General features: G+C 46.4%; 1 protein-coding gene across 5 annotated transcripts in view; it reads left to right on the top strand.

Annotated features, from left to right (window-relative positions):
• The window catches only part of celf2 (cugbp, Elav-like family member 2), a 166,247-nt gene that overhangs the window by 30,399 nt on the left and 115,852 nt on the right, over positions 1-19,996 (top strand). For all 5 annotated transcript variants that reach the window (XM_076111480.1, XM_076111476.1, XM_076111477.1 and 2 more), the window contains exon 2: positions 3,476-3,511. In XM_076111480.1, the coding sequence (XP_075967595.1) occupies positions 3,476-3,511 (36 nt within the window). The remainder of the gene's footprint in view (positions 1-3,475; positions 3,512-19,996) is intronic.

The following is a 19,996-nucleotide window of genomic DNA, read 5'->3' on the forward strand; positions in this document are numbered from 1 at the left end:
GTGTGTGTGTGTGTGTGTTTGGATGTGTTGATTGGATGGGGATTGTGGGTGCAGTATGTGAAGCGCGTTGTGTATATGTGAGGAGGAGAGAAGTGTAAGAATGACTTCAAAGAGGAGGATGATGAAGGAGGGAAGGATAGACGGAGCTCTCGTGGCTTTAAGAAGGACCAAATATGAAATTGCTCAAATAATTGGTCAGTTAATAGGCAGCTTTTTTCTGTCTTATATAATTATGAATTCTGTCTGTACTTGTATCCAGACAAAACAAACCAAGGATACTTCAAACCAAAGAATGAACTACCGGTGTAATGCTGTCATCACTGTAACGAGCAAGTTGAACCAAAATGAACAGATGTTTCTGAGATATAATTGCAATAAATGTCCGCAAGACGACAAGCAAACAACTTTTAAAATGCTTGTTTTCTGAATGGAGTTCGGATTGACCAATGCTAGGCTATGCTAACAATGTAGCTGCTCATCACATCACGTCGTCTCGGCATAAATACAGCAGCGACGTTATTGTTTGTACCATAGACTAGTCTGTGGTTTAAACACATACATTTATACACAAAGAGGTTCGTCAGGTCTGAGCTCTGGGTGCCAGCAGACACAATGATGCTTTCTTCTGATTCAACAACGCCAGTAAAGTGTTCTTTGCTTTTGGTGTGAACGCACCATAAAACAGCATCCAATACCAAAAAGAGGACTCGCTCCTCAGTGTTTCTGCAGCTCAATGGGACATTTCAGATCCATCTCACATGGCTGACAAGATGGATGTAAACGCAGGTTTTTTGCAGTAACCAGGTTGCTGCAGTGCATGTGAGCTCATTCTTTGATTTCCTTCTGTAACCTGGTTTCTAGTGTCATTGATGATGAGTTAACAGCAATCCCATGAGGGGTTTAACATGGTGTCTCGTGTTTTTTACATGTCGTATCATTTCCAATAACAAGAAAAAGAGAGACAGACCGCTTTAAACAAACGCTCTCGTCATCGATGCCGCTGAGAAGTGTCGTGACAGCTGGCTCCTAGCGTCTCCCAACATGTAGTACTAATGCAGAGTGTGTGTCCAAAATATGCCCGCGGTACTCGCCGGGTCCCGCCACCTGCTCCGTCTTTGCGTCGGGCTCTGGCACCGTCGCCCGAGGAGTCCCTCACCCTTTCAGCTTCGTTTTACGTCACCGCCGGGCCCGTCGTGAAGCATAAGTCTGGCTTCTCTCCACCTGGACGCTGTTCCTCCATCTGCTTCCGTCCCGGTGATCAATTCCGACCCAAATCCCATCGGCTCGACTTATGCAGACCAACAAGGGGCAATTGATGCTGCTGAGTCCTGAAAATCATCGCATGCTCTGTGTTTTAAGTAGCTGTGTAGTTGAGCAGCTAATAAGATTGTGGTCAGAGGGAAATGAGGGAAGGCCGAGAGTGGTCTCTTGTGCAATAATAAAAGTCCCAGCTGTAATTGAGAATTTTGAAAAGGCTTTTCATGACATCTCCACACAAACAAACCTTCTAAAATACCATGTTTCTCTAAAATGTCAAGTTATGAACTGAGACAAACCGCCTCGTTTTAAACCTCGTGCCTGTGCATCTTTGAGGTAATCCAATTGGATTTCATAGGATATTGGGGCTTTTTTTGGGGGTAATCCAATATTTGAATGGGTTTTATTGGCCTATGACAGAGGAAGAAGAAGAAGCATTTAATCTGCCATCAGTCCAACTTTATTGGAAAGAAACAGAAGGAGAATGGGACAGTTAGCATTAACAGGGATAGCCAGCAGGACTGAACTGTCTGGTCAAAGCAGAAGCTAGAAAGTTTGACTGACAGGTCATCTCTGGGAACAGCAGTGCAAAAACAAACCGCACTAATTAGTGCTTATTGTACCAAATATATAGAGATTCATTCCTAAATACAAACAAAACAAGCTTTATGAATCCATCTGCTCTCAATGCAATCCAGTGAAGTCAAGTAAAACCGCAAAAGCCAGAAACGAGTGAAGTTTTTTAATCTTAATTATCTGAAAAAAGATTACTTTTTTGACTGAACATGAGATAAAATGACTTCTTACATTCATGTTTCAGCTTGGATCAGATTCACACATAACTTTCAAGTGCTGCACTTTTTTTTTAAATCCCAAACTTACAAATTTAAAACCGTTCTTGATCGTTGGATCCTCAGATCTCATCATCCTCGACTAAATATCAAGTAAATAAGAGGAGCGCTCTGGTGTTTGACTGTCTTTAGTCTCATCCTACTCATAACGTTACTCTAATGAGCTTTTATTAGAGTCTTCATAACGTTACATTCAAGCTGCAGCGAGTTAATAAGTAATAAGATCTGTGCCATGTAAACGTTTCGCTTGTGGATATGGATGTAAATTCAAAAAATATGAGAGGTGGTGTGTGTGTGTGTGTGTGTGTGTGTGTGTGTGTAGTGGAGTTGTATGCGTACTAGTTTTATGAGTGTCTTCTTTGAGTGTGTGTGTGTGTGTGTGTGTGTGGGATGTGTAAACCTGTGAGTGCGAGCAGTGTGTGTTTGATGTTCCATTTACCCTGTTTCATAATTCATGGCATGGGGGAGAATGGACTGAAGCGGAGGTGGCTGTGCGTGTGTGTGTGTGTGTGTGAGGGGCAGGATAACAGGATGAGTGCTCTGTGGTCGGAGATGAAACAGACAAGAGTGTGTCTTTGAAATGCAAAGAGTGGCGATTGCAGTGATTGGCCCCTGTGTTGAGGAGGAGCAAGGAGTTTTTTCTCAGCATTTCATCATAACACACACACACACACACACACGCACACACACACACACACAGACTGGTTATTAATGACAGCATTGTTAATTCATTATTAATTTATTTACCTCTGACATAAAACCCGGGCTAATTCGGTGCAGCCCTGAGCTCTGGAGGATTGTGTGTGTGTGTGTGTGTAATGCTGGCTCTCTCTCACACACACACACACACACAGTGTCTAGTAGTGGGGGCCTGGGGACCAATTTATTTACATGCAGTGGAAGAGAAACAGAGGATTGGAGAGAGGGATAAAACAAAAAAGGGAAGAAGAGAGAAAGAGGAAGCAGCAGGGAATTACAGAGAAAACCCAGTGGAACGAACAAGTTTCTCAACTGTTCCCAAGGACAGACTCCACCAATTTACTATTTAGATGGCTCAGTGTGTGTCTGTGTGTGTGTGTGTGTGTCGCCATTGTCTTGTGATGTGTGTCATCTTTCCAGAAGCACTGCCTTCATCGCCGCCCAACTGTTTTACTTCCGCTGTTGAAAAGTAGCGAAACTAAAGTTAGAGCTGCAAAGCTCCTCTGCAGCGCCGTGCAGACGTCAACGGGCATCATGTACAAATGATGCCCGTTGTACAATTGATAACAAAATAAATAATGTATTGTTGTCCCCATAGCCATACTGTATTTTCATTCATTGTTTTTAGTTTTGGTGTTTTAGTAAATGTCTTTCTTCTTCTCTTGCAGGCAGGACGCCAGCGACCTCTCTGGGGCGATTCAAAGGTACAGTTCCACATCTTTTATTCTTTCACTCCCTCTCTCCTTCCCTTCCCCTCGGCCTCGTCCTCGAGGAGGCATGCAGCGTATACCTTCAGGCTTCAGACCGAACGCTGACTTTATCAACGGGCACTTCGGCTTCAGCACTGGAGCGGCTGTTGGCGATGTTGCTGGGGGGGGGTCGGGGGCAAAGAGGAAGGACAGCAGGAAGACGAGACTAGCTGGTGTGTTGAGAGAGTGAGAAATAAAATGGAGAGAGAAAAAGGGAAATTGGAACGAGGAGAGATGTGACGCGGCTCAGATCTACGGCCGAGGAGGGTCATTAAACTAAACCCTTTGGCGACAGAGCGACAGATCAAGCAAGGAGAGGGGAGAAGACGGTTTAAATAAGGGCCGGTCTTAAAATAGCAGAACCTATTTCTCATCGGAGGCAGAGTTAACAGGAAGAGGATGAACATCATCACTGCACCCCCGTTTATTCCACCATGGAGGGAGATAGCAGAAAGAAAGAAAGAGCACCAACACTTTCCACCTGTTTGATCTATTTAACATCACATGAACCTCATAAAGAGTTATGCTGCACCTATAACGCTTTATGATCTATAATCACAGATAATGCTAAACACTCGTTAAATAGTACAGTTAGTATGAACCATGCAAGGCCCTAATAATAGAAGGTGTCGTAAACATTTACAGAATTCATAATTCTTCAGCAGCGGTGGCTGTAAGTACGGCCATTAACCATCATCATTAGTTTGTTTGTTTGCACAGGATGATGTTATTTAGCTTTTCTACACTGAAGGAAATATTCAACAATATTATATTTATTATATGATAGATTATAATGCGTGCGTTCCTCCGGGTACTCGCTGAGATGCGTAGATTCTCTTTTATTCATTTTCCAGGACAAATAGACTTTGTGATTCTGAACCAAGCAGAACATGAGTCACCTCTTCCCAGATAGATCGTTAAGCATCAAAGCGAGGGTCGGTGATGTTGAGGAACGAGTCACGGGATTCTCAAACCATCAGATCAAACGTAGCAGACAAACACTACAAAAACACAAATGTTGCTCTCAAAACAATACAGTGGCAGCCCGATGAAAGGAGGCGAAATACTCACCGTGATGGATCCTCAATGAGCCGGTTTTAAGTCTCCGCGAGACGATTTTTCATTCTGTAATGAAATGAGCTGAATCTAATGGTGAGAAATCCATTTAACAACGTTCCGTGTATTTGGGAAATCCCCAGCAGTGATGTAAAGAATATGTGATGTTAATGGCCTGAATCAATCCCCAGCACTGAGGTAGCCCTTTAAATACCTCACAGTCAACTCTCACTCTTTATTCATCAATTGAACCTCTAGATAAGTACTCGGTGCTGTTGTCAGTGCAGAAGAAAAGGGATAAAATGTTGGTATATTATTTTATCAAAACATAATTGTATGACATTGATTTTGTAATAATAGAATAAAGGGGAGACACTACAGGCAAACCTTTTGCTCTATTTTGCTTCCATAACATGCTGTGCAAAGAAAACAGTCAAAATACACATTCAGGTGTTTATTTTGCTACTTTCTCTATTTGTGTGTGTAGATTTCTCCTAAATTCACCAACAATTAACATTAGATACTGCCTCATTTGAATATTTAAACATAATATTTCAGAAAACTTGAAGTAATTGACTTGATGTCAGTATTCAACTGGGAAAGTTTCACGGTGATATCTATTTATTTCTTTTACTCGACTCACCTTGGGTGTCTCCCCTAAAGTCCCGATATAGAATCCGACTAAACCCGACGGTATTCAGGCGAACGCAGCAGGTGAGATCAAAAGCGAGATCCAGCACAGAGCGAGACGCCGGCAGAGAAGAAGAAGAAAACACGGCAGGGAAAGAAAAGAGAGGACGACTGTGGCTGTGAATAATTAGGCAGAATAGTTTGCTTTTGTTTTTCTCTCTGATTGGAGGAAACAGGCGAGACTGTGCACGAGCTCACACACACACACACACACACACACACACGCACACACAGACAAACGATGTGTGTTACACGCTAATCCGCCACACAGCTGCGTCATTTCAGAGTGTGTGTGTGTGTGTGTGTGTTTACTTCCTCTCTCTGCCTTCATCACTATCACCGCCACCGACCCCCCACAATCCCCTGCAAACACACACACACACACACACACACACAAGAAAGAGAACTGGGCGTATAATTTGATCCTGTGCTCTCTCCTCCTCTAATGAAGCTCTCTGGCGGTTTGACTGACACCCGGCTCGTTATTTAAGTGTATGTTTTGGGCCAGGAGGAGGAGGAGGAGGAGGAGGAGGAAGAAGGGGGAGGGGTGATGAGAGGAGGAAAAGTGGAAACAAGGGAGCTGAAAGAGAGGATGTAGGGTTGGAATCTGGAGGATGGCGATGGATAAACGGAGGACAGGAAATGAAAACAGGCTTGGAAAGATGGAGCAGGGATGGAGGGAAGGAGAGTCACGGGAGTCGTAGGGAGCAGAGGAAAGGAGGACAGAATGGAGCTTAAAAGGAGACAACAACAGCAATCAAGAGAGAAGAAGACAGCTTGGGAGGAGGAAGAGTCGGCGGTGGTAGCGGGGGGTGATGCAGAGTGTGTGTGTGCGAGTGTGTATCCGAGTGTGTGTATAATTGCAGGTCTTTTGTGCTGATAATGTTCTTTGAAGACACACAGCTGATAATTAGCGAGCGTGGCTCCGTGGATGCCTTTCAGCATCGGTCATTATGAGCCGCAAACCCGCTATTGGCTCTGACATGACCTCCTGAGACGGGGAGGACGGCGCGCGTGCACACACACACACACACACACACGCACGCACACGTACCGCCCTCACGCGGTAAAAAATACACAAATCGGCATTAACAAGCGTTTATTAGCGTATGAATAGCATGAGCTCATGAGTGGAAAAGATACGGCAGCTCTCTAAAGGCCTCGAGTTCCTCCTTGGCGCGAGGGCAGCAGGTGTGTGTGAGACGCACAAATGCACACAAACACACACTTCCTGTTTACAGAGCCAGACACACACAGACAGAGGAGACTATAATTACAGGGATTCACACAATGTGGCGTCCCGGTACGCTGCGTCCGTTATTGCCTCCCCCCGGTTGCCACATGACAACGACGGTTCCCTCGCCGCAGCGACTGCTCAGTGCGCCGCTTCTGCCCCCCCCCCCCAAAAAAAAAAGTATTCCCACATCTGAATATTTATGAGAGGATGAACGGGCCTTGCTGCAGTCACAAAACGCCGGCTGGAGTATTCTCCCTCCTCGTCGGTGACAGTTATCAGTGTCAGAAGCTCCTTCCTGAACTCTAATTTATCCCCCAGTGAGAAAAAAAGAATTTCTACAAACGTCAGCATAACTGGCGTCATTTTGACAGCGATGGAGGAATCTGCTCGTTTGGCGCCAGAACTTCTGGTGAAACATGATGAGTCATGCTTTCTGCGAATCGGGAGAATGACGCAGATCTTCATACGAACACGCGATCACGATCTCACAGGCCTGAGAATCAAAATCAGACTACTTTTGTCTTGAGAAGGAAGAGGATGAAACACCCAACATCTCTCCTCCTCTTCTTCTTCTCCTCATATCGTTCTTCCTTCCTCCTTCACACAGTATAGGCATGTATGCGCCTTACTGGAAGGCACATTGAAAACATATTAGATTGCTCAAGGCCTTTACACACCTTTGTCGTGACGAATCAACAACACCTGTGAATATTAATCGTCGGGGAGCTTTTATTGTGAAAAGTAAGAACACAATTATATCAACTCACGGTCCACTTACGGCCTTCTGAAGCTTCCAGCTTTGGTCAGGTGATCAGATGAACACAGTGAGGTTTTTGGTTCAGTTGAGATCATTTAAAGAAACCTTCAGTTCCATCCCGTTGCAGATGTTTCTGGCCACAAACAGCGAATCAAAGCTTTTCACCAAATGTCTCTAGTTTTTTTTTTTTGGCGGCAGAAATCTCAAAACCTGAGCAGGTAAAACCAGAACTATCTGCATAGACGCCGCTAGAGGTAAGTAAGGAAATGTTTTATGTTTTTATGTGATTTGGGTGAATCATCGTCTGCCCCCGTCATCTCCCCATCTGGCGTCTGGATTCAAACCTCCACACACCTCCCGTCTCTCCGTGCACTTCCTGTCACAGCAGGGAAAAATTGGGAATGAAATTCTCACCGGGGATTTTAATTGTGGGAGGCTGTGCTGGTGTCAAGCTCGCTGTTCATCCATTTTTCATCCAAACACATGAATTATGAAGAGCTGCTAATGATGGGGAGGGACGGGGGAGGAGGGGGAGGAGGGGGGGGGGTGTCTGCAGAGAGCTGGACGGGCATTTAGACATCTTTTCTTCTTTCATGTCTTCACAATCTGTCTTTTCTCTCTCAGGAACGTTTGCTTTGTCTCTGAGTGACACAGGATCAATCTGTGGACAAGCCTCACACACACACACACACACACACACTCACACACACTCACACACACTCACTGGGTGGCAGGTGAGCATGCAGTGGCTCGGGAGGGACTTACTTCTTTGTGTGGGATTCAGACCATTGACCTGGAACACATTGGGTACTGAGAGAATAAGAACTATTACACACACACACACACCTCGTCTCTAAGCTCAGAGCCTTTATTACTGCTGTTTTAAGCCCTTCAATAATAGCAATAATAATAATGATGATTGTTCTCATAATAGTCATTACTTTTGTAAAAACAAAATGTATTTTTATAAAATAATAACAATTAAAAAATTATAAGAATATGCATTTTTATTGTTATTACGAGTCATCATAGTAGTATTTAGTTAATTATATTTATATTATAATTTCTATATTTATGTTTATTTTATTTTTTTATTTGTATCATTTATAATGTATTATATATTTGTATGCATTTTTATACTAGTATTTTCAGTTATTATTAAATTATAATTACCACATTAATCACAATAATTCTTTAATTTGATTTAATTATTTATCTTCATGTTATTAATCTTCTTTGTATTATTATTTATTCATGATCTCACTTATTTCTTTAAATTATTTATTCACAAATGTTTCTATTATATAATAACTTAAATTGATGACATCACACAAGCTACTTTTTATTTATTTCTTTGCTCCCAAGATGGCGGCAGCGTCAGAGGCTCCGCAGCCTGACCTCTTTGTTCCGTTGACATCGCCGGTAAATCAATCCACAAGCATAGACATGCGGACACACACTCTGTCACGTCCTCCTGAACCACTGCTGGCATGAGAGCAGACTCATCAAACCCACCGTCTCACACACACACACACACACACACACACACACACACACACACACACACACACACACACAGCGGCATGGCCCCAGGGTTTTCTGGGATAGTGGAGTGTTTTTTCTTCCAGCTGATGCTCTCGAGGTGGGGTGGGGGGGGCTGAAGTCATGGGTGTGTCTTCTTCACATTCCATTGCTTCCCTAAAACAATAACAACATTTATTCATAATACATCATTTGTTGTTATTGCACATTCATCGTAATTCTGTCCTGATTGCATGCTCGCTCTCGCTGCCGACTTCTGCCCCGGCAGGAACATCTCTCCCGCCGTAATTAATCATTACCGCGTATGATTACCATACAACGCTCGGCAGAAAAGACCCCACTGCTTGGTTTTTTTGGTTTCTTAGATCACTTCTGCGAGCAAAAAAACTTTCAATACCAAGAGTGTGACGTGAGGAATATCTCTCGCTTTGCTCTCTGCTTCTGTGTTTCATTTACATTTCTTCGTTTTGGCACGCTGCCACATTTGTCTTTTCCTGCATTTAGGCACATTTGTGTGTGTGTGTGTGTGTGTGTGTGTGTGTGTGTGTGTGTGTGTGTGTGTGTGTGTGTGTGTGTGTGCGCTGTTGGGGGGAACTCGTGTGACGATTTTGTGTTTTTTTCCCCTCTTTTTTTGAGAGGCTCCAGATGGCTGAGAGACAGGTGAGCCAATTAGCGAGTCTCTACACAGCAACATCATCACACCGGCGGAGCACGACAGCCAAACACACACACACACACACACACATGCACGCACACAGTAACACACACGTGCACACACATGCGCCTGCATTCCACATGACTCCGCTGTGGTGTTAACAGCAGCGCCATGGCGCTCCGATGTGTCTCTGTCAGTCACTACGCCGCCACGAGCCCGTCGATGATGTCGTGGATATGAAATTGATTTCACAATATGCGACGATGTCGGGAATGATGACGGATGATCCTCTAATTTTAGCTCATTACCGCGGCCGCCTGCGACACGCAGCGCCGTGCGCCTATAGTGCGGCACATTATGCGTGTTTGACGCGACCCAGAAAACAGGCATAATGGGAGATTTGAATTGATTTGCTCGTGCATTCATTCATTCATTCATTCTCAAGGAGCCAGAAATATTTCAGCGAAAGCCTCGCTGATGTTCATTATAATTCTAATGAAGTCGAAATCTTCACAAAGGAGGAGGGAGACGCAGGAAGACGGCAAGTCTAAACACAACAACAGCAACGTCTATCTCTCTCCTACTCCCTTCATCCCCAGTTCTTTCTCTCTCTATCCCTCTCTCTATCCCTCTCTCACATCATCTCTTTCGCTCTATTTCGGTGCTGAATATTAGACGTGGAAAATTCACATTTTTACATTAATGAGGCATCAGCCGCTGTGGAAAACCCGGCCACACCTGACCCCCACACTCTCTACCGCTCCGAGTTTTCTATATGCGAACAATACCTGCACACTTATGCATCCTTACGATGCAACACACACACACACACACACACACACACACACTCACACACATTTATTATTTGGATGCTCCTGTTTGTTTGTGTATTTTTCTTTTTGTTAGGGGGGATAATTGAGCAACCATGACGGCTGCTTTCCCACCTAATGGAAGGGGCAAATTAATCTCCCTGTGCTAATGTCTGCAAATGGAACAGGACCACTGCTGCCACCGACCTGCAGTGAGTGAGCGTGTGTGTGTGTGTGTGTGTGTGTGTGTGTGTGTGTCAGGTCGAGGCCGATGTCATATGATGGAGCTTGTTTGATTCATCTGAAGATATTTTCTATTTCGTGTTCTCCTGGACCTCTGGAGATAGTTTCAGAGCCCAAATGGTTTTGATGGTTCAGTCTTGTAGTGTCTTAGTGTCTGCTAACAGTGTTAGCTGTTGACTCCTAGCCCACACAACGTCACAAAAGGTCGTGTTTGTGTTAAAACGTGCAGCGATTCGGACAAACAAATTAAAACTTGCTGGCTTTAACACTCAGATTGCGCAAAAAAACCTGTGAAAACACCGTTTACGCCTGCACGGCATCGATGTGACTGCAGCCTCGGCTCATGTTTGCACATAAACACAGTGTTTTGTGGAAGGAGCGAGAGGCCGGGCGAATGTCATCCTATTTCCCCATCTTAATAGCTCGTGATCCTGCAGCCGTCCTGCCTCCTCCGGTAAGCCTCTTCCCGTGGATGACCTCCAGGGAAGATTGTGTTGCTTCTGTTGGAGTACAGAGGAGTTGATTACGCGGCAGTGCCGGGGCTTTGTTCTAAGCGTTTGCCCGTCCTTGGCTTTTGAGAGAAAGAGAGAGAGAGAGAGAGAGAGAGAGAGAGAAGAGAAAGATGTGGAAGAAGAAACAGAAGAGGAATCTTATCTGTCCCTCGAGGTCTTGCGTCCTTTCATTCCAGATTGTCTTGGTGACCTTCTGGCCCAGCCCGGTTTACCCCGACCCTCCGCCGCGTCGCTTGTTTACTGTCCCGTAATGACATCGTCAATGGCAACAATACGTCCGCTTATCGGCAGGTGTCGGCCGCCACAATGGCTGAATGGCGGCGTGATGGAGAGGCGAATTCGTCCCGTTGTCATCTTGAAGTCTTCGGAGGCGCTCTCCTACTCGTCCGTGTGTGCCGGTGAAAGATAAGATGAATTCTTCATATCGCGCGGCTGATTGCGGAATGTTGTATCTAATGCAATTTTTATTTCTTACCCTCCACTTACCTCTTTCCCCCCTTTTTCTTTCAAACTGCACAGTCAAGCATCTTTTTTTTCTTCTCCTCTCTTTGGGGAAAAAAGAAATTTAAATAATTTATCTGTGTTTTGGTGCATTTTCCCCCTCCTGTACTTAGAGGCAGAGTGGAGAGGAATGGAACAGAGACAGACAGGAGGAAAGGCAGATGAGTGGGTTTTTTTTTTTTCTGAATGGGATGAACGTGAGCAGCATGCTGAGGGGAGTAAGAAAAGGGAGCAAAAAGGATGGCGGGAGGGAGGCGGACGGGTGGAGAGGGGCCAAAGAGGAGCCTGCAGACTTTTGGTAATCCCTCTTTTATTAATATGAAGCCAAGCTCAGCGGAACGTCGGCTCACAGACATAACAGAGCTGCTCACAACTCGTTAGGCCCCTCTGTCTGTTTCTTACATGTAGATCTGCTCCGCTGGCATGACGGGCCGAGTCCCGCCCCTCCCATTTGCCGAGCCGGTGAACTGCCAGTCAATTAAAGCGAGACCAGTCCGGCGCGCCTCCCGCCCGAGTCCAGCTCCACCGGTCTTTTGATCCCGCTTGAAGTCGCGGACTTGGTGTTTGGCACAACAACAAATAAAAATGGCGTCCTTGCCGAAGCTCTGCACGTTACCATGACACCCCCCTCCCCCTCCCCCCCCCCCCCTTTACATCACTCAGTGCCCCCCATGTAGCCAATGGGCATTGACCTTTCGCTGTCAGAGCGTGTTAGGGAGCGAAAGATACAGATAGAGCGAGAGAGAGAGAGAGAGAGAGAGAGAGCGAAGCAGCCACTCGCCGGAAACAACAAACACAAATAGGTCATTAAATTGTAAACACAATTTACAAGAGACGGAGGCTGCTCGGTTTGAGTCGTGGCCTCAAGTTACTGCGATGTCAGCGCCACTGTGTGTGTGTGTGTGTGTGTTTCCTGTGAATGACAAAAACAAGATGCTCGTCCTCACAGGGCCTGATGTCACGGCTCAGCAGGGGGGCGACTGCAAACCTGTAAAATGCAGGATTGTGAATGGGGCTAAATTTGGCACATCGCACATAGAGAGTGTCTCTGGACGGTACCAGGTGCCCCGCCCTGCAACCCCAAAGCTCATGTCTCTCCCAGACGCTGCCATATGTCCTCCAACGGTAGCCCATCAACGCGGGAGCATGTGCAGGCAGCAGGTTTAGAGCAGCAGGCAGATAAAGACGGTCAGAGTGGTCCGTGTTAGAAGAAACTCATTTTTATGTGGAAGTGCCAATTTTGAAGGCAACTGGGTGGGATCGCAGTGAAACGAGTTAAGCTTGGGTTTGAAGAGTACTTCTGCAGATAAGTTGCGCTTGGTAGTGCACCTCTGAAGTTCTGTAACTTTGCACTAGCGCAATCAGACATTAGTTCACTGATAAAAGCACTATTTACATGTCTTTTACTTGAACTCTAGTCAGACGTTCTACACCTGTAAATATGTATCGTCATTATTCCGAGCTCAGAGTCGTAGCATCCCGTGGTGTGAAACATACTTCCCAGCCTGACGAGAAAAAGGAAACTGCAGCGTTTTGAAAATCCCGGAAGATGATGTCAGGAAAAACTGCACGCAAACCCGCTCAGAGGGAGAGAGAGGGGGAGAGAGAGGGGGAGAGGGAGAGAAGAAGTCTAAAGGGCGAAACACACAGGCTGTGTCACTTAGCATCACGTCACATGTCACACCGGATGTGCTCTGCAGACAGAGGAAGTAATCAAGGTACATTGGACAGTAAGAGCCGGTTCAAGGAGTGACGGTGATGCTTTTCTGCTGTCATGTCCCGGAATTACTCACGAGACAATCGCGTCTCAGCGTGGGCGTTAGGACAGTGGCTTGGCCCCACACGGCCCCCATGTTACCCGAGGCAACAGCAGGCAATCGTATTTTTGATGCATATTTTTCCACGTTCCTGCGGAGCAGTGCAGTAAACTTGATTATGTAACTGGCATGATCATTTTTAGTTCATAAAACAGGGTTTAACTACTTTAAAAGTGTTTTTAATGCAAAAATACTGCCGAGAGCAGCTTTAATATCTGCAGAAATATGAGCTATTGTCAGTGTGGATAACAAATCATCAGTCGTCATCGTCAGCGACCCCAACAACCGGAGCATTTGTAGAACTTAATTGCGTTTGTTCATTTAGAAGCATCGCTGCGTTCACAGCTTTCACTGTAATGAACAGTCAGCAACGTATGATCGGTGGCTGCAGCATCTGTTTGACTTGGATGCATGATATTGTTTTACATCAGAGGGCCGGTGGCCCGTCCTGTGCTCTTATTCACTCTTTTTTTGTTGTTGACACGCTCGCCGTGTGTCAATATATATCGCCAAACGCGAGCCCGCCATCGGTTTTGGCTGAGAGAAAGTGCAGCGAGAGGCCGATCCCATTTTGAACGGTAAACAACAGCGGCGGAAAATGGGTAATCAAGTTAGAAGTTAGCAAAAGTGCCTGCTGCATTTTAATGGCGGTGGCCCGTGCACGGCGGGTAATTTAGGATTTCGATTGTTGTTGTTTTTCAGCGAAATGCAGGTGTTTTGTGAAGACAGACGATTTTTGCCCTGTATGCCAAACATTCTAATGAAGCTCACGTACAATCCATAATTTTTACTATCCCCCACCTGCCAGCTAGCCACACGCACACACACACACACACACACACACACAATAGTCATAGGCATAGTAGCCACACACAGACACACAATATGCACTAATGAAGCTGTTCTCCTCTCCTCTCTTTTCTCGTTCCTGGCTCAGTGAAACATGCATAAATCATAATAAACAGAGAGATGAATTTTTAATCAGCAGCTCCCTGCCTGTGTCTTCAGCCCCGGCCTCCTATGGGGAGGAGCGGCTGCGATGTGCCAGGTATACTGTATATATATGGAGCAGGGTCTGGCAGCGTCTCCTTCGGGAGGGCGGCTCACTGAGACACGCCTGTCTGCGCTGCCTCTTCTCCGGGCATCATCTGCTGGACCGGTGCCGTCCCTCCGGAGACGAGACCCGTCCGGATGAGACTCGCTGTCTGCGCCGTACCGGCCGGAGGCTTTAGGTCCAGATAGAGACGGACATCTGAGGGAAGGTCCTGGTAAAGTAAAGCATTAAGGCTGTACGCGCTGTAAGGTCAATCACACCTGTTGCTGTTCATCAAGACGCACAAGCTCGAGCACAAATCAGATGAGAGACAGGGGCCCGGCACTGGTCAGGGGCCTCGGGATGAATGCCGGGGTCTGGAGATATTGCACATCTTTATGATGTACTAAGATCAAGTTCTGAGGTTATTTGCTCGCTTAATGAAGTATGAAAATGCTGCACACGCTTGACTTGCTGTTGAACTTGGCTTCTTTCCGTCGGTTCAATACAACTTTGCGGTTGCTGTTAATCTATTTAGCTCATAAAAACTTCATGAGTGCTGGACGGTTCATTTCCTCCTCTTGTCTCCGGCTGTGCGTCTGAAGTCCGGGACCCGGTTGAGCCATGACCAAAACACAGAGACGTGAACCGTGGGCATCGTTGGCACGGCGCTGTGCCGCGCCGCGGCCCACTCAGGCCGAGCATGCAGTCCAGATCTGTAACTGGGGGCTAGGCTCTTCTAGAGCTGTGGTATTAGACTCAAATAGGCCCACAACATAACAACATGAGCTGAGCTGTCACAGGGGATTACTTCAGCTAGGCAAGCCAGCGGGGTCTCCACTGCTCTGCCGCTCTACCAGAGAGAGAGAGAGAGAGAGAGAGAGAGTGGAGGTGGAGGGTGTGGTGGGGGGGAGAAAAGGGGAAACGACGGCAGAAGCTGAGAGGAACAAGGCGGGAGACAGAGAAGCAAAGAGGACAAAAGAAGAAAGGGGAAGCGAGCGCAGTGTACGTGTGTGATGTTGGAGCACTCGTCAGAGCTCGGCTTTGTGGGGGGGGTGTGCGTCGACGGCATGTGCTGCCCCCCTCCAGGATCCATGGGGACCGACGAGCTGCTGCTGAGGTACACACACACACACACACACACACACACACACACACACGCACGTACACGTGGTCGCCTATTTGTTTCTGACCTAGATGCTGCGTCCGTGCATCCGTCTCTTGGATTGGTGCACTTCCATCTCAGGTGTGCTGTTGTTGCATGGCTGGTTTTGAATCAACAATGTGAGCATTTTGTATTTCTTTTTGTTGTTATATGGAGGGGGGAGGGTGAGGGGAGGCTACACAAAGTCCAGGTGCTGGCTTATTCCTTCATTTGAGGGGATTTGGCGTCTGGGATGGTTGCTCCAAACAGCTTTTACCGTAATGCCTCCTCCTTGGCGCTCGGTGTTGTTGTCCAATGGCGGGAGATATCTCCCTGCTTTCCCTCGACTGTTCGCCCAGTCGAGCGGAACATCCAACACTTGTACTTCTCCCTTTTTCTGTTTTGTTCTCTCTCTCTCTCTCTCTCTCTCTCTCTCTCTCTCTCTCTCTCTCTCTCTCTCTCTCTCTCTCCTCCTCCCGCTGTGTTAGCAGCATTGAGACAAGCAGCTAAAGCTGAAAAACTAGAAAGTGGAATTCGACTGTACCATCAACAGCTCCCCCACCCCCGCTCTGCTTTTAAATGAAATATCCCGGCAGTCCGTTGTCATTCACCTTTGACATCAGTTACTTCTATTTATGAACATTGTGTGTCATACAGTTGTGTTTGCCCTTCAGCTAATTTGCATTTTAGTATTATTCCACCCACATACGCATGAATATGTATCATTTTATGTTCCTGTTCTTTTTCCTGGTGTCGAGAGTCGTAGTATCTCGGTATGTAGAGGTCATGGGGTCCAACAGACTATTTTCTGCTGAGTTTGGGCACATTGTACATTGTATTGATGAATGTTCAGAATAAGGATCTGATGACGGCTCGAGGGTTGTTTGCTTTTGTCGCCATTTAGCTGAGGTGTAGACTTAGAAACCAAGTGTTCAGTTGCTTTAAAACACTTTTAAATCTCGATGGCTTTTGGCAGAAAAATGGTGAGATTTCAGGATTTCTGTCACCTTTCAAAGGTGCTTAAGATCTTTAAGAACCGAATAGTTTGTTTTGTTTCATGGCATTGATTGTTAAAGAGATGGATGAGAGGGTCTCTGTATTTGGACCAGAGGCGTCCAAGCCAAGTCTTTGTTATTTATTTCCTTGTCATTCATTCAAACTGTCTCATTTCTTGTATCTTTTACACACAAACGGAGGGATGATGAATGATGATATTTTGTCTGAACTCCCCTCCTGTTGCATAAAAGATTGAGACGAGCGTCTGCTGCGCACCTGATCATGAAAAACAGTCATGCCGAGGTTGACTTGTTTTGCAACGAGTCAACATATTTCGTTGATGTTTGCAGGTAGTAATTTATTGCACCATAATTTACTGACGGGAATCGGTGAATGCTTCATTGGGTGACAAATGAAACTGCTTTTGAGGCATGCACTTAATTTGCAATTTCTCGATGAAAAATATGACTTTGAACGGTTTTCTGCATCAGGCGGTTGCTCCGAGCGAGAAACACGGGGGACATTTTCCAGCGGTTTAGCTCGTGTGCAGGACGGCAGGACGACTGTAGTCGGGTTGAAGGCAGCGGTGTACATCGGAGGACCAATGCTCTTTGTGGTGCAGACGTCTTCAATGCAACGTAAGTAAATAATGCGGGGCGGTCTTCACAGAAAGATTAAGGACATTTGAATGGTTTTGGGTCTGTAATCCGGCACATTGGATATGAATTGAAACAGTAATGCTGACTTTTACTTGAGGGCACTCACAGGTTATGATTAGTAGCACTGCAGGTGGACAACGCAGCAGCAGGGCAAAGATCCTAAATAAACATGTAAGAGCGGAAACACGTCCAACACCGTAGCTGGAGGGGAAACAAGCGCGTCATCGTTGGAAGCAGAGGGTCACTAAGTGTTTTTATTTAACATGTTGGGAGAGAGAATGTGTAAGAGGCGAGAAGTAAAGACGGAAGCTGTCCAGACCCGGCACTTTTACCAAATGTATTTTAATTGCTTCAGTACGTTGAGTGTGCTTCAAAAACTGCCACATTTCCTAAACTGCTTCTGTGCTTTGGATGCGAGCACCTTTAAATTAGGAGCTGAAAGTGGAAGTTCATTGATTTTACACATCAAGATGAGTTCACTAGTCACCGGGAGTTCTGCTGTGTTTGGGAGGCAGGGAGGTCCATCACGTTGCATCAAAGGAAGTGCAGCATCCAGCGCTTTTGGAACTAGACTCATAAAAGTGAGAATATCTCGGCCTCTGCTGCTTCGATTTTGAAAAGAATACCTTTTTTTTTTTTTACGTCTCCAACACTTGGAGTATTCTATAAACGTTGTAACTTCATATCCACTTCAAACCTAATGTGCTCTAAACACCATGTTGGCACGTTGCTACTTACAGTGCAGAGTGCGGCATGTGTGGAAGAAGGGAAGGAGTCTCAGGAGAGGAATCCTCAGCACATTCTCCTGTGAGAGTTTGTGCCTCTGAGATGACTTTTTATTATTCTTCAGCCCTACACGTCCTCCTTCCTTCCCCGTCCTCTGGGTTTGCTGGCGGTTAAACCAAGCGTCCCCTCCCACTCGCCCCACACAGTGTGCCTAGCTAATGGTGTGGATGATATTAGTCTCCTATTACAGATATGACCGTTGGTTTAGAGTCACTGACTCTCCCTGCCATTCAGCCAAATGGGTCAGGGCAATGGGCGTTAAAACGGCCTCTTGAACCCCCCCCCCCCCCCCTCCTCCTCCCAGCCTTCCTTAAATCTGCAAAACCAGCAACGGTGGAGGGAGCGCACCTCGTCTCCGCTACAACGATTTAATCTGCCGAGCATCTTTTCAATCAAAGGGTGTCAGGTGGGCGCCGCTCTCGACATGACTCTAATACAATGCATGGACACACACGTACAGGAAGTGGCCTCCTGAGAGGGGGGGGGGGCCTGGCAAAAAAAAAAAACGACGCTCGAGCACGTGCACCGTATGCCCAGAAGCAGATCAATACTCGCAATCATCCAGGTGACAATGGGTGCAGGTTTATCGGCCCCTGATTCACACCGCGCTATCATCACCTTCTCACAAATCACACAATCAAGGGGGGGGGGCATATGTGAAAGAGGAGGGAGGGGGGACGGAGCCCGGAAGCTTTGCAGGGACATGAAATGTGTGAATATGTGCGTGAAGTGAATTGAAATGGGTGTGAAAGTGCATCTATGTGGTAGGGGGGGGGGGATGTGCACACACCTTCCTTTGTGTGAGTTTGAGCGTATTTGCGTTGTGTGCATATAGCATGTGGTGGCGATGTGTTGTATTCCTCAATTCTTTGTGTGTGTGTTTGAGGCGTACAGTACCTCCGTGGGTGTGTGTGTGCGTGTGTGTGTGTGTGTGTGTGTGTGTGTGTGTGTGTGTGTGTGTGTGTGTGTGTGTGTGTGTGTGTGTGTGTGTGTCAGTTGTTATCAGAATGACACCATCCTGCTCTCTCTCCTGCAGCCCCAGAGGATCAGTGGAGCTGCACCAGTTTCAAATGAAAATAAATGAGAGGCAGTGACCGCTACTGCCTGGGTCCCACTTTAATGAGGAAAAGGAGCAGAGAGGGAGGCGGGAGAAGGAGGACAGAGGTGGAAGAGGAGGAGGAGGAGGGGCGGGGGAGAAATTGGAAAGTGAGGGAGAGATTGGTCGGAGTTGGCTACGAAGGTGCCGAGAGAGAGAGAGAGAGACAGAGAGAGAAGAGTGGAGAAGGGGAGGGGTTGGTGATGAATGGAGGGGCCTCTCTCTCTGTCACCGATGCGATGGCCAATTACAGTTGGAGCGCGCTCCGGTGCACCGCAGGTGGAGCGTACAGTGTTTTGAGTGGCCGGAGAATATCCCTCCATCCTCCATTTGCATTGAGGGAAGAAATCACCGCGCGGTGTGCAACTTAGAGCAGCTTTTGGGGGGTTTACTCTGCCATTCATGTCGTACACCATTGTAGGTCTGGACTGCACTACACAAGTGTGTTCTTCACACCCTGTCCAGCTGAAACCCTTCACTACCAATATAGAAGGTTCTCAGCTGTGAGATGAGCCAGAGGAACACCGGCTCCGTGAAGGCTTTTTCTTCTTCTACATCTCAGGTTAAATAAACCATGTAGGCCGTAGTTTAGATGACTATTAACAGAAGATATGTGGAGTGGTAACGATATTGATAAGAATCGCGTCACCTCCTGCATAGCACTACGATTACATGCCAGCATCAAGGACAACATGGAGGATAAAAAGGCAATTCTGAAGGCTTTTAAATGATGGCGAGACACTTGTCACTGGTCAGTTTGGATATGTTTTGCTTCCATAACATGTCTTCTTTCAGACTAGTGGAAAGAAAACATCCCACATACACATATATTGTACTTCTTTGTCTTTTTGTGTCTGTAGATTTCTCCTGAATTCACCAAAGTTCGCATTAGATAATGCCTCATTTG

The sequence above is a fragment of the Anarhichas minor genome, unplaced genomic scaffold (genome assembly GCF_050575085.1).
Source record: "Anarhichas minor isolate MPS153535 unplaced genomic scaffold, ASM5057508v1 ptg000045l, whole genome shotgun sequence".
Taxonomy (NCBI): Eukaryota; Metazoa; Chordata; class Actinopteri; order Perciformes; family Anarhichadidae; genus Anarhichas; species Anarhichas minor.